The sequence below is a fragment of the Lotus japonicus genome, chromosome 4, assembly GCF_012489685.1.
Source record: "Lotus japonicus ecotype B-129 chromosome 4, LjGifu_v1.2".
Taxonomy (NCBI): domain Eukaryota; kingdom Viridiplantae; phylum Streptophyta; class Magnoliopsida; order Fabales; family Fabaceae; genus Lotus; species Lotus japonicus.
The window spans coordinates 63,514,721-63,529,466 of NC_080044.1; the positions used below are offsets into that span (position 1 = coordinate 63,514,721).

At 36.0% G+C, this 14,746-nt stretch overlaps 2 protein-coding genes across 3 annotated transcripts; both read right to left on the reverse strand.

Moving 5' to 3' along the window:
* Nucleotides 1-477: 477 nt before the first annotated feature.
* Nucleotides 478-3,243, reverse strand: LOC130711410 (adenine nucleotide transporter BT1, chloroplastic/mitochondrial-like). Its single transcript, XM_057561006.1, has 3 exons — nucleotides 2,308-3,243; nucleotides 1,557-1,718; nucleotides 478-1,341 (listed from the first exon to the last, which is right to left on the reverse strand). The coding sequence occupies exons 1-3, from the start codon at nucleotides 2,896-2,898 to the stop codon at nucleotides 871-873; spliced, it is 1,224 nt and encodes a 407-aa protein (XP_057416989.1). The 5' UTR covers nucleotides 2,899-3,243; the 3' UTR covers nucleotides 478-870.
* Nucleotides 3,244-3,592: 349 nt separating this feature from the next.
* On the reverse strand, nucleotides 3,593-7,077 carry LOC130711411 (ribosome biogenesis regulatory protein homolog). 2 transcript variants are annotated; one of them, XM_057561007.1, is made up of 8 exons: nucleotides 6,930-7,077; nucleotides 6,577-6,844; nucleotides 6,069-6,120; nucleotides 5,790-5,918; nucleotides 4,945-5,062; nucleotides 4,301-4,484; nucleotides 4,070-4,183; nucleotides 3,593-3,981 (listed from the first exon to the last, which is right to left on the reverse strand). In XM_057561007.1, the coding sequence occupies exons 2-8, from the start codon at nucleotides 6,832-6,834 to the stop codon at nucleotides 3,781-3,783; spliced, it is 1,056 nt and encodes a 351-aa protein (XP_057416990.1). In that variant the 5' UTR covers nucleotides 6,835-6,844; nucleotides 6,930-7,077; the 3' UTR covers nucleotides 3,593-3,780. The 2 variants fall into 2 exon arrangements, with proteins under 2 accessions (XP_057416990.1, XP_057416991.1); XM_057561008.1 differs by having other exon boundaries at nucleotides 6,577-6,834; nucleotides 6,930-7,059.
* Between the last annotated feature and the right edge of the window lie 7,669 nt (nucleotides 7,078-14,746).

Below are 14,746 nucleotides of genomic sequence, written 5' to 3' on the forward strand. Positions count from 1 at the left end.
TGGAGACCCATGGTGGTGGTGATGGTCTCAGCCATGGTGGTGGTGTTCATGAGAAAGAAGAAGTGAATAGAAGACCAATAGTAAGACAATGGAAGTGAGATGAGAAAAGTTTAAGTGGAATAAGTTTAGTTTGGTTTGCACAAAATCTGTTTTGGAAAGTTATAGGTGTATTTGGGTAAAATAACTTTATTAAACGTTGGTACGTGCTTATAGATAAACAACAATCTAATAATTGTTTATGGTATGAGATAAACTTAAAAATAATCTTCTCAAAACCTAGCATATGTAAAAACATTGATCCAATCTAATAATTTTTCTTTTTATTTTCAATTAATTTTTTCAAATTTTATTTATTAGATTGGATAGGTTGAAAATCAGCAATGTGTGTATACTCTTCAAATACAGTCCAAAAGCTCAATAGAAGACGGATCACTTTTCAAAAATAACAATCAAGTTGTGTATTCTTAACAAAGACCAGAGACAACATATGAAATACATTGTTGTGAATGAAATCACCATGTCTATAGTTACATGAAAGAAACACCCTGGTTGAAATAGCCAAATATCTAAGGAAAAAACTAAATCTGCATTACCAAAATTGGCGCGCTGAGTTCATTCCCTCGTTCTATAAATAAACATTGGCAATCCCATGGAAATAATTTGCATTCATCCACTTGTTATTCATTCTCACATGTTGATTTAAGTTGTACATGTTTGATTTCCCTTAAGCAATGTCTCATTTTCAAGTATAGTGTATGGAAAACCTCCTCATTCCGATAGCTAGCCCCACTCGGATGTGGATGTTTCCGATTCAAACAAAGATGCCTCCAATGGAAAATACATGTGTTGTACCCAAAAAATGTACACTTGTCATTCATGTTGTTCATTTTCAACAAGTATCTTCTTGCAAGCTTCATAACACATGAAAGAGATTCCAGCAGCAGGAACTAACTTCAAGCAGCTTGGTCCCAATCCTCTATACAAACCTGAAACCCCTTCCTTTTCAAGTATACTCATGAGTGCATGAAGCATGTTGCTGTACTGTCTTCCATTCAGTGCCCCAGCTTGCATGTGCTTCCTAGCCACCTCAAGTGGAAATGTTGCACTGCTTGAAAATGCACCTGCAGCTGATCCAATCAGAAGAGTCATCACATTCCCAACTTCCTCCTTGTTGAAAGCTTTCTTGTAACCTTTCCTAAGTGTGTCATAAGCAAGATAGTTTGTGGCAGCATAAGGGATCACACCAATTAGACTAGGGGTGAGGCCTCTGTACAGTTCTGCAGGACCTTCCTCTCTAACAATTCTCATAAATGCATCTAAAAAGTTTTTGTACACTCCTCTCTGCAACCAAAGAAGTAATGTCATCACCAACTTACATCACTGGAAACTTAAATGCATGTTTGGATCAGCTTCTCTTTTCTTAGAATCAATTCTGACACTGGAAGCTACTCACATAAGCTTCTCCCCAGAATTGATTTTGACTTCAGAAGCAATTGTAGAAGAATTTCCAAACATGTGCTAAATGAAAAAGATATAAGGTCTGTTTGAGTGCATACCTGAACTGTGAGGCGAGTTTTGAGAAGCTCAAGAGGATATGTGCATAAGGTAGAGCTAACTCCAGCAACCGCACCTGCAATTGATGAAGGTGGAATTGGGATTTTTGGTTGCTCTCCAGGTTTTGCAGATAATTGCTTGTTGACAGTATCATAGGCATATAACTGCATGTTCCACCAGATTTCATTAACACTTGTATTGAAGTTTTAGGCTACAAAATGAAATGATAGACTTGTAGTTGATCAAGGCAGAATAAATGGTTACACCTTAATGCTGCTAATCATGTTTGGTTCTACGGGGAGGAATTCCATAATCATTTTAAAAGAGAATGTGCAAAGTATAACTTCCTAGTGTTACCGTATTTTGGATTTGTTTACCCATGCCAATCCAAGCACGTTATTAGACAAAAATGTGATGTTATCATGTATGTTAAACCAAAGGTTCCTCTTTCTTAACAATCCAAGTGAATTCCTAAGTCACTTACATTACAGGATTCGATATCCTTTTAAAATTGATTCTAACGTCAAAATTAACTCTGAAGAAAATCTTCTATGAGTAGCTTCTTAGTATTAGAATTGATTCTAAGAAAAAGCTGATTCACACATGCTATAAACTAAATACATTTAGGTTTTTAGCTTCCAATGAATCAATCAATCAAGTCATTCCAGATAATTGAAATTCCAGATAAAAGTTATGGTAATGTCAAATATCAATAACTCACATCTACCAACATCTAAGATCATGTCTACTCACCTCAATAGCCTTGCTTGGCGCAACTCGGATGATGTTTACAAAATTGCCTCTGAACAAGCCCTTCCATCCATCAGCTTGCATGATAGATTGAAACACCTGAGCACTATTATGGCCACAGCTCCCCACCATCAAATGAGTCCTTATCGTCTCCAATGGCGCCACCACAGTTCTTGACACAGCACCAGCAATTGCTCCACTCATCAACCTTCTTAGTGAAGGGTTTGCAATCTTAAATTTCAACTTAAACCCCTTCATCTTTTTCCCCTTCAATGCAAGACCTTCCTCAGCAACCTCACCATTCAATAATCCTTGAATCCCCGCAGCTCGAAAACCAGTTTCAGGCATTAAAACATATTGCATGGAAGAATTCACAAGTGGAAGTTTGGCGCCACTGTCTCTAGCAGTTAGAGGAGGATTTGGTGAAATCCCAATTCCAAATCCTGCTTGACCAACGCTTGCAAATAAGCCAGTTGGATGAACATTGCCACCATGTGAATCCCATTCAAGCTTTATTCCAGAGCTGCTTATCACTACATCTTTATCTTTATAACCAGAATCTAAACCTTGCACTTGCACCTTTCTTCCACCCATCACTCTTATTCTCCTAAGCAAGCTATTTCCTTTCCTCCAAGCTTTCAATACAGTGAACTGCTTCTCTGCTAGAAATGGAGGCTCTTAAAAGCACAAAGAGAGCTTGGAACAAATGGGCAACCAGGAATATGCGGATATTAGAAGAGATAACATGAACTAAGGTGAAGTGGAAAAGGTTAGTTGTAAAGGGATTTTGACGAAGAACACTAGCTAGAAGCTCTGTTTCTATCACTTACTCTGCTTTAGCAACAATGAGAAGAGAGGAAGAGATGGTGTAGTTTTCAATGCTATCTTAACCTGTCTGCGTGTGGGAGTGAGAGCCAAAAATAATTCAGATTTATTATCTTAAATGATGCTCAAATTTTCATTTGGAAAAATCTAAATTATCCATTTTTTCTGTTGGATTAAGGTCATTATTGGCCACAAAAGTTGGATAAAAGGACAGAGGAAAATGGAGAAACTGAACAAACATAGATACGAGTTTACGTTTGGAGGGACTCCTATAATACACGTGGCTAATGAGATATTGAGATATCATCTGTTTTTATGCAAGCCCAAAATAACATGCTAAATAATGAGCAAAGAACAAAGGATTTAATTTACATGCAATTTGTCATATATTTAAGGATTTTTTTTTGGTATATAGGAAAATTAAACAACAAAACTAAGGCTCAACCATATATTTAAGGATTGATTTGAAAAATCAATAAGGAGCTCTTTCGTCTATTAAAAAAAACGAATTGATTCATACAAAAAGGGGAATTTGATTATAAGGAGAGTAAATAAAAGGACACCAAATGATAGATTAAATAATTGTCTACAAAACTTCAAAAATAGTAAAACAGAGTTCAAAAAACTCTACACCCTGTGATAAAATCTAAACTACTGTTTTGGTTTTGCACTGCTTTTCTTGAAATCTCCTTTTCCACTGCTTTTCTTGAAATCTCCTTTTCCACTGCTTTTCTTGAAATCTCCTTTTTTAAAAGGCTTCTTCTTAGGTTTCAATTTGCTGTCAGTCGATGAAGCCCTAGCTTTATCATTATTTCGTTTTTTCTCCTTCTTCACAGTTTGCACAGTGACAGCCTGGAGTGCAAAAGAATTATAAAAAAAAAAAGGTAAACAAAAATGGGTAAAATTTGAAATCTATGTAACTAGATGACAAGCAATTTACCTTGTTGACATTGAGTATGTCATGGGAATTCTTGGACATGATCTTGTTCAATATTTTTTCAGTTTGCTGCCTCTCGAGTGATCCCATCCCTGTTCCTTCTGCCACCGGCAGGAACTAGATGAAAACAGAACAAAGGAAGCTAATTAGCCAATTTCATGAAATATGGGGGCTTCTATATAGAATAATTTATATGGATGAGAAACTGATTTCTGTAGCAGCACATTGTACAACCTTTCGATATTTTCCTTTATGCTGTGGAGGCTTTTCACCCGCCAATTTCTTGTCAAATTTCCCACCACTAGCTGTTGAAGTTGCAGCAATTCCTGCAACATTACCTAATTCATCCTTGGTAACTTTCTTGGGTGCTGCTTGAGTTCCTGTTATAGGCAAAGCTGTAGCAGCCAACTGAACATGGCTGTAAAAGATTCATTCAGATCTCATTACAAGATAAACAGCATGAATATGTGCAAAGAAGGGTGAGAAAAAGAATAAACATATGTATTTTGGAGAGTACAAAGAGCTAAAGGTCAAAACCCTCCACATAAAACTATTAGGAATGCTACCAACAGAGTCACAGAAATGGTTTGAAATGGTAGAAACCATTTCTGAACTAGTACAAGGTTGACACTCCATTTTTTTAGGAAGCTGCTTGTGGATTTTTCAGTGTTCCTAGAGTTGGGAACATCAACACATATGACTGAAACAGAGAAATAAAAAGCTGAGGCCTCTGACTCCACAACGGCCGTTTATTTTAAGGAAAGGAATCAATGATCCATGAAATAAATTATTCAACTATAAACCTGTGATGCATATCATGACGAATAGTAACAGATACTACAAATGCGCCAGGCTAACTGGAAAGGGTAGAAAAAAACCTTGGTAAAGCACCAAATTTTGCAGCTTCTTTCAAGTTCTGTAGTCGGTTTTTCTCCTGTTTATCAACTCTGTTCCTTTTATTTTCTTTTCTTTTGGCAAAAGGATCCTCTGTAGGATCTGCAAAGAGTTACAGTATCAATAAATGATATACCGTCCTTGTAGATTTGATCGATGTATAAAATCACACACCCAGAGAATGATAACTACAAGCATGCACCTAAATATGCACTGAGAAAATGATAGAGATGATAACATATGTTAGATAAATATTAACAGCAATCCCATATGGCCACACAAGACGTTAACGTAATATTTAACAATGATTTGAAATAGATAATTATAAACTACAATCTACCTCAATAAAGATAGTCAAAGACAAGAATCTTCAGGTCCAACATGGAGTATCAAGCACATACATAACAATTTGCCAAAAAAGGTACAAAAACATTTTCCAAATTTTGACGTTGTCACTGAATGCAACTCTATTAAATAGATGCATGGTATAATACTCTTGGAAACCCAGAAAGTCAACTATGGGCTACAATTGAGTATTGGGAGTTACCCCATATATTTAAATGTTCATATTTTATAGTTTGGATCTTCAAATGCCTAAATGGTGTGCTTCAATGTAAAATTTCCATTTAGCTTGTGCTGTCTGAGCATATGTGCCTTGTACAACTTTACCATGAATTGTAGAAAGTTAAATTTCAACCTATTCCTCTCAAATGTTTCAGTTATGCACCTCCAAGGGTGTCTACACACCATACATTGCCATTAAGAGAAACATGTAGCAGTGATTTCAATATTCATTCCATAATGACAAAAGACATGTTCAATTATTTACCGTCAGTTTCCTTTGCTTCAATGATAGGCACAGCATCTTCATCATTCGCACGATCATACCCGTATCTGCGTTTCCAAGTTCCAGATTGTTCATCATACAAAACCTTGTCTTTCTTCTTTTTTTGTATGCCTGAAAAACAACACAGTAAGGTTCGGCTAGTAAAAATAGGACAACAAACCAAACCCCAAATCAGACAACCCAAACAATGCGAAAAGAGACAGCATTAATACAATAAATAATACATTATATGAGAGCTACACATGCAACATCATGACTAACCTTTCTTTTTGGCAAAAGCTTCCCATTTAGTAGGAGGCTTTGGTTTTGGCAGCTGAAAAGCATTATAAAACATGATGAGCAAATTACTCAATACTCAAAATAACATCAAAACAGAGGCAAGTGTAAAACTCATTGCAAGACCATAATTATATAGCTATAGGCCCCGTTTGGAAGAGCTTATTTGAGCTTATTTGATAGCATAAGCGCTTGTGTAAGCCATAAGCTGTTTTGAGCTTATTAAGCTACTCAGGATAGCTTACGAAAAAGAGCTCATGCTTATATATAGCTTATTCTCAATTTATTTCAATAAATTTATAAAAATAGTGTGCGCTTATGGTCGCTTATGACCATAAGCGCTTAATTAAGTTGTTTTCCCAAACGGCACCATAGTATGTTTAAGAAACATAAAGTCATAACATTAACTATAAACAAATATATAATTGTAATGTGATTAACAAAAGGCTTTATTGGGCAGTTGAAAATTTGCAACTAGGGAGAATGGGGTTACATGTTTTTCTCTGGGCAATCTGGTGAGAGGTGCAGGAAGCTTAACAAGGGGTCCATCAACATCTTCAGTAGCTGGCAGAGTAAAGAGGGAATCTGCAATAGCTTGAACTAGCTCAGTGCCTTTTTGTAGAGCCTGCTTGACGAGATCCTCCCTGGAAAGAGGTGGTTGAGTAGGGAACGTGTGATGAGAATCGAACGCCATCAGGTGACCCAGGTCCACCTCAAACACCTTCTGGTGCTCGACGCCGTCAATCTCCATCTGCTTCAAACTTCAACAAATCAACACAAATTCAATCAAATAGTTAACAAACAAGCAAGGAGAGCACTGAACGAGCGAGAGAGAGAGAGGGATACCTTAAGAGAACCGGCGACAGTGGGCGGCGATGGGCGGAGAGCGGCGCTGCGAGACTAGTTCTTTCCGGTGGGGGAGGCGGGAAGGGGAACCCTAGGTAGAGTACATGAGATATTTAGATGAAGTAAGTAAATATAGGTTTCTTTCAAAGAAGAAAAAAACACATGTCAATCGGGTCAGGTCTATAATCCATGGGTTGTGGTTCACAAACCTGTGATCCGAAACTAATTGTATTTGGGTGTGTTTTGTTTGGTTCAGGTTGGGCCCAAACAGAGAAAATTTTGAATGACTTGCTGGCCCATTACATGCATTTGTCAAGAAGCTATTGGTGGCAAGTGAATCCATTTAAGGGTGAGGATAAAAACCGGACCGAACCGAACCCGGTTTACCCGAATGTGAAAAAATGTCTGCGTGTGGGTTTGGGCGGGTCAGCGGGTTATCGGGTGAATTAAATCAGATTGTCTCAGGTTCTTTCGGCCGGGTTCGGTTCTCAGAAGGTTCACCCATCGGTACCCGAATTAAACCGAGTACACTGACAAAAAAAATTAAAATTCAAAATGGTACAACTGTATGACATGTCATTTATCTGTTGCAATGAGTCAATGACTGAAGTTACACGCAATGTAAGACTTCCCCATACTTTCCAGTTTCCAATGTCAGACTTATCATGTCAAATGTCTATATATCTCTTATTTTTTATACCCTTTTGGGTTTTCATACTCTTTTTAGCAATAAAAAAGATAAAACAACTTTATCCTATTCATACCTGTGTTAATCTAATACGGTGAGAAAAAATCAAGTATGTGCATATGATTTGATACTATTAAATTAGAATTTCAATAGATATAATGAAAATTTAAACCTTTAGCTTTGTTATTATTTTATTTGCACATGTTGTTTTTACTGTACGTGTAAATTTCCATTACAAAACTTAGTATTTAATATGATATTTAATATTCAAATTTTACTCAAAAAAAGAAATCAGGTAGGTTGATGCTTTTTTTTTAACGTAGGTAGGTAGATGCTTGAGTTTTGTACAATATAATATAAGTTTGATACTATAAACTTCAATTTCTCTTTTTCTCCCTTAAATTGTTTACTTTTTTCACTAAGATACTAAAACATAATCACCATTTTTAAATTTTAATCCAAATAAAATTGATAAAGTTATTTGGATTTAGTTTTATTTGGCTTTGAATTATGCAAGGTCAAGCGAAAATTAAGAAATTAAGGTAGATTGAAAATAGCTATTCTATATCACATGAGATTTGGCTTTGAAAGTTACATTAAAGATAGCTATTTTATATCACATGATATTATTAATTATATGTTTAATTTGTGTTTATTTTTTCTCTACAAATATTTAAATGGTCTCTGCTCTTTGTTTTGAAACACAAAATCTCACAAATATAACATTGCCATGTAAAATATTTTTCACATGACCAAAGCTATTTGACTCACCAAATCAAAGATAAAAATGCAGGACAAGTTAATTAGACAGTGGAAATTTATCAACAAAGTTGGAAATCAAATCAACATGCTGAAAATTTACATAGGGTCGTACATTTTCGTTGTGCCATCCCTTGTGCCATATAGTTTTTTTTCTTTTCACATAAGAAAATGTAAATCTGTATCGTATAGTCTTATATTCATTATTTCTTGATTATATTGAGAAGCATAATCAAAGTACGTACTTTGCAACTCGAATATGTGCACCATTTTCATCCTTTTCGTCTATCCGATAACAATGGCGAATAAATGTTAATTTACACAACAGGCTTAGAATGTATATGGAAACTTTGTCAGAAATTAGTTAGTCTATCAATGTGTAAAGAAATTATTCCAATAATAAAGTCCACCACGTGAGAACACTTGAAGTACTGTCCAAATGAGTGATACCAATATACTACACCTATTTCTCTTAGAAATCTATGTCTATGGTCAAAAGAATCATGCAATTCATTATCCTACCTAATCTTTTATATGAACTTCAATACCTCAGGCTATGATTATGTCTCTGATTAAAAGCATTGTTTACTACTTAGTATAGTTGTCTTTATTTTATCTTGGCTTAATACATCAGAAGACCCCTGAATTTGTAAAGGGAATCCGTTCCAGGGCATGAAAAATTTTCGCATCAATTAAGAGACCATCATGCTATATTTCTGCCCCCCCCCCAGCAAACTCCCCCATTATGTTTGTAGTTAAATAATTGATTCAATTTTTCTTCTTGACACAGAGGCACCAACAGGTTCAACTTCTAAGAGGGGACGAGGAAGGCAAAGGAAAGACTCACAACCTGTTACCTCACCCTCTACGCGTTCTAATGAAGTTCCTTTGGTCACACATGTTTTTCAAGGTTTGCATTTGACACAAGTGCACCTTTCACTTTGAGTTTGACTTAATTGTTACAATTTCATGTTTATATTTATTATACTTTTTTACGTGGTTGTAGGGATAATTGTATCTCCGATTTCCTCAATGCATGTGTCACCTGTTACTCCTGTAGTTCAAGGTATGTAGCTCCATTGTCCTCAGCTCATGTATCTTGGAAGTTAAATTAAGGCAGAAGCTCTCTAATGAGCTCATCATGCTCTATTTATTTTCCCCCCGCAAACTCCCTTTTTATGTTAGTAGTTAAATAATTGATTCATTTTTTCTTCTTCACATAGAGGCTCTAACAAATTCAACTTCTAAGAGGGGACGAGGAAGGCCAAGGAAAGACTCACAACCTGTTACCTCACCCTATCTGAGTTCTAACGAAATCTCTTTGGTTACACCTGTTTTTCAAGGTCTCCATTTGACACAAATATACCTTTCGCATTAAGTTTGGCCTAATTGTTACTAATTTAAATTTCATTTTATGATACTTTTTAAGGGGGCGAATGCATTGCATCATCTTCAACTACTGCAATTAAAGAATCTAGGATTCCACTTCAACCAATACAAAGTAAGTTTGTTTGTTCATATTAGACGATTTCCTTTAATTTTTGGCTTAAAGGGTCCAAAGGCCCCTAAAATTACAAAGGGAATCAAATCCAGGACCTAGAAAAATTTTGCATCAAATTGGGTCCCTAGAATTTTTTTTTTAATTCAATTAAGGCCAAAGTGTGTCAGAGCCCAATTTTGTCCTAGTCAGCTTATCCACGTGGCTTTTTTAATTTTTTTTAATTCCAAGTAAGTTAAATAAGCAGAAAAAAAATTAATAAAATCATAATCTAAATAAAATTCCTAATCTAAACTAATAATATCAAATTCCTAATGTAATTCCCCTCAATTCAGCTTCATCCTCAACCCTTCTTCAGCCCCTATTCTAACTCTTTCCCATAAACCTAAACCTAATCTTCTTCATGATATACAACAAAAACCAAGATCCATTGAAACATTAACTGTATCTGCTTCTTCTTCCTCTGGTCCTCTCTCTCTCAGTCGTTCCTCACTTCCTCACCAAAACAAAACCCTAAGTCGTGAGATCAGAATCCATGGACGGTGATTCTCTTGGAGTGCTCGGCGATTCAAGTACTCATGGCGACAGAGCAGTTAATGGTCGCTGGCGGCCCCCACTGTGTTCAGATCGCCGGCCTCGCCTCCGACTCCGAGGGAGATATCTGAGCATTTTCGGGATTGGGGTTGAGAGACACCAAGGGAGGGTGAATGGGAGGTTGGTTGCGGCAATGGAGTGGAGTTTAAAGGGTTTCAAGGTAAGAGTTTTAATCTGATGTGTGGGTGACCGGATCTGGGGTCTAGGGTTTCGTGGTGTTGGTTGTGATTGAGGCGGTGGCGCAACGAACTTCACGGTTAGGATCGTGAATTCAGCCTGGTGTATCCCCTGTTCTTCAACTTTCCATTCCTTTTTATTGTTATTCTTCTTTTCTTGCCTTTACCCAGGTCAACAACACCAATTTGACAATCCCGTGTTCATAGTTGGATGATAGTGGCTTGGAAATTTTGGGTATTTGAGGTGTCTTCACCTCATGTTTCCAATCCATTGTATTGTTTGGTGCACCTCTGATTTCTATTTGCGTGTTGGCATGAGGAAGTGTTTCCGGCTGTGATTGTTGGTGGTGCTATGGTGGTTCTCTGGTGGTGGTGAAGGATGGCGGTGTGGGAGGAAGAAGAAGATGAAGATGAATAGATGATGATGATGATGATGATGAATAGATGATGATGATGATGATGATGATGATAAGGTTTTTAATTATTTATTTTAGATTAGGGATTTATATTTAGATTAGGATTTGATTAAGTTTTTTTTTCTGCTTATATATCTGACTTGGAATTAAAATTTTAATTTTAATTAATTTTTCTAATTAAAAATAAATTAAAAAGCCACGTGGATAAGCTGACTAGGACAAAATTGGGCTCTGGCACACTTTGGCCTTAATTGAATTAAAAAAAAAATTATAGGGACCCAATTTGATGCAAAATTTTTCTAGGTCCTGGATTTGATTCCCTTTGTAATTTCAGGGGCCTTTGGACCCTTTAAGCCTTAATTTTTTCATGCTTAAAAAACGAGATACATAAGATTTTGAAAATGTAGTGTTTACCGGAAAACATGAAATTAATTTGAGATTTAATTTTAATGTACAAAACTCAGCGGCAAGGGAAATCAATGGCTATAATAATAACAATTCATTGCCCAGTTCCAGTAACCCTTCACGTGCACAATCAAGGAATGTTCTAACTACTTCAGGTAAGTAACTTCAAAGGTTACAAGAATTGTTGTATCTTTATATTCAAAATTTGGTTCGGTTAAAATAATTGCATGCTTTCAATCATTTTAGGATCAAGAAAAAGGAAAGCACCCCGAAAGGAGAATGAGAAATTATCTTTATATAGTCAAATCCGTAGAGGGAAGACAAAGACCATTCACAAGACAATCGTCACATCCATTGCCGAGACTCAATATGCGTTTCAGAATAACATTGACGAACATGTTCATACTGGCACTATTCCAGGTATGCTAGATTCATAATTTGATGTGGGATGTTAATGCTTAAATATAAGTTCTTAATGCTTAAACATAGGATATTAATGGTTAAATATCACATAGCAGATAATCCTACTCATGTGTACAATCCTGTTCATGCCAAAGGAGAAATTGAAGGCATTTAATATTGTTTTCATATTTTAAAATATATGTCATGAAAGAATATAATAAGGAAATGATCCAAATTATATTTCCCTTTTGCAGAATTGTTGGATTTTGGTGAGCCGGGACATGAGTGTTCCTTCTGCTTTGCTACGATGTGGTATGAGGAAAGGAGTGAGAAATCTAAACATACTCCTAATCCGGAGTTTTCATTATGCTGCTTAAAAGGAAAAGTGCAATTACATTTCTTGCAAAGACCACCTGATTTATTGTTTAATCTAATGAATGGAGTCGATCCAATGTCTAAACACTTCAAAGAAAATATAAGATCGTACAACAGTGCATTTTCTTTTACGTCAATGGGTGGTAAAGTTGAGTCTGCAATAAATGATGGAGGTGGACCTCCGCAATTCATTTTGAGTGGACAAAATTAGCACAAGATTGGGAGCTTATTGCCTAACGAAGGACATGTGCCGAAGTTTGCACAGTTGTATATTTACGATACCCTTAACGAGACTTCAAACAGATTGCATCATTTTAGGTACGTTTCATACCTTCCAACATTAGATCAAAATTGAACAACTTCTTGGTCTTAATGTTGATGCCATAATATTTTCAGGAGGGACACAAACTGTTTAGACAAATCTCTGATTGAGGATCTTACAAAAATGATTGATATTGAAAATGGACTTGCTCAATCTTTCAGAAGAGTTAGAGATTTCATTACAACAGGAGGGCCACAAAAATTTTGTCTTAGATTATTCAGAGGAAGAAATACCCATAGTTGATGAAGTGGCTGCCTTAATTATGGGAGACTTTAATAATTTAGACTGTGAACGAGATGTTGTTGTAAAGGACACTACATGCACATTCACAAGGTTGCATGAGAATCATGTTTCTTACATCCCCTGCAGTATCCTTTGTTATTTCCATATGGAGAAGATGACTATCAATAAGACATCCCATACAGGGAACCTGTCGTGGAGGATCAATATAACAAAAGGGACGCAGTTATTCTTAAAGACATTGTTGCTTTTCGTATTCAGGATAGACGCATTGAATACGACAATGTAATTCGTGCTGGATGACTCTTTCAACCATTTATCGTTGATGCATATACCATGATAGAATCTCAACGGTTAAATTGGGTGAGATTTAATCAAAATACGATCAGAGCTGAGGTTTATTCTGGATTACATGACGCAGTAGCTAGGGGCGACACCGAAGCTACAACAACTGGAAAGCGCATCATATTGCCAGCTTCATTTATGGGAAGCACACGATACATGTTCAATAATTGTCAGGACACTATGGCAATTTGCAAGAGATTTGGATATCCAGATTTGTTCATAACTATGACATGCAACGCCAATTGGCCAGAAATCAAGTCGTTTGTTGAGTCGAGAGGATCTCGCCCAGATGAGCGTCCAGATATTTTAGTTCGCATTTTTAAGATGAAGGTGAATCAGCTGATGAAAGATTTCAAAAATGGTCATTTATTTGGAAAAGTGGATGCAGGTGCGTAATACATTCTCACTACATTACTATGCCTCACTTATGTTGTTTAATTTATTGCTCAGTTATCATGTTTCACGTCTCTAATCAACCAAATTTTTTGAATTATTCTACTTTTTTGAAGAAGAATATGTTTCTAATTTATAATAAGCTACGGAATATGTGAAGCTGTTACAGAATTTTTTTTAATCATTAATATGTTTTTTTAGGTATGTATACAATTGAATTTCAGAAAAGAGGACTTCCTCACGCGCACATACTAATTTGGTTGCAAGGAGAAAATAAGTTGAAGACTGGGGACGACATTGACAAAGTCATCTCTGCCGAGCTTCCTGATCCAGTGTTATATCCCAAATTGCACGTTGTAGTCTCTAACTTCATGATACATGGACCGTGTGGTAGTGCAAATAAAAAATCACCATGCATGGAGAAGGGTAGGTGCACTAAATTCTTTCCAAAAAATTTCAAAACACCACAATGATTGACGAAGAAGGCTATCCGCAGTATAAAAGAAGGCAAACATGGATTGTAATCAAGAAAAATGACATTGAAATAGATAACAGGTATGCAATTTTTTAAAAATGTAATATGCTTTCCGAGTAAACTAAATTGATACCAATTTAAAAAAATATAACTTCGTGAAAATATGAAAAATACATCAGATATGTTATTTAATACAATTGTAATCTATATTCGCCATAACCGACATTGCAGGTATGTTGTGCCTTACAATCCCACGCTCCTTATGAGGTATCAACCTCACATAAATGTGGAGTATTGCAACAAGTCCAATGCTATAAAATATTTGTTCAAATATATCAACAAAGGCGCAGACCGAGCAATGCTTGAAATTTCACAGAAGGACAACGATGCTCAAGCGAAAAAGCCAGTGGATGAGGTAAAGCAATATTATGATTGTCGTTATCTATCTCCGTGTGAGGCAACTTGGAGAACATTTGGCTTTACCATACACAAACGATGGTCGTCTGTGCAAAATCTAAATTTTCATCTCCCAAATGAATATTTGGTTTACTATAATGATGACGAAGACGTTGGAGATGTTCTAGAAAAGAGTGGTACAAAATCCACAATGTTTATGGCTTGGTTTGCAGCTAATGAAAAATACAGAGAAGGGAAGAATCTAACATATGCTAAATTTCCCGGTATATTTGTTTATCATAAAAAGGATAGAATCTGAAAACCAAGAAATAG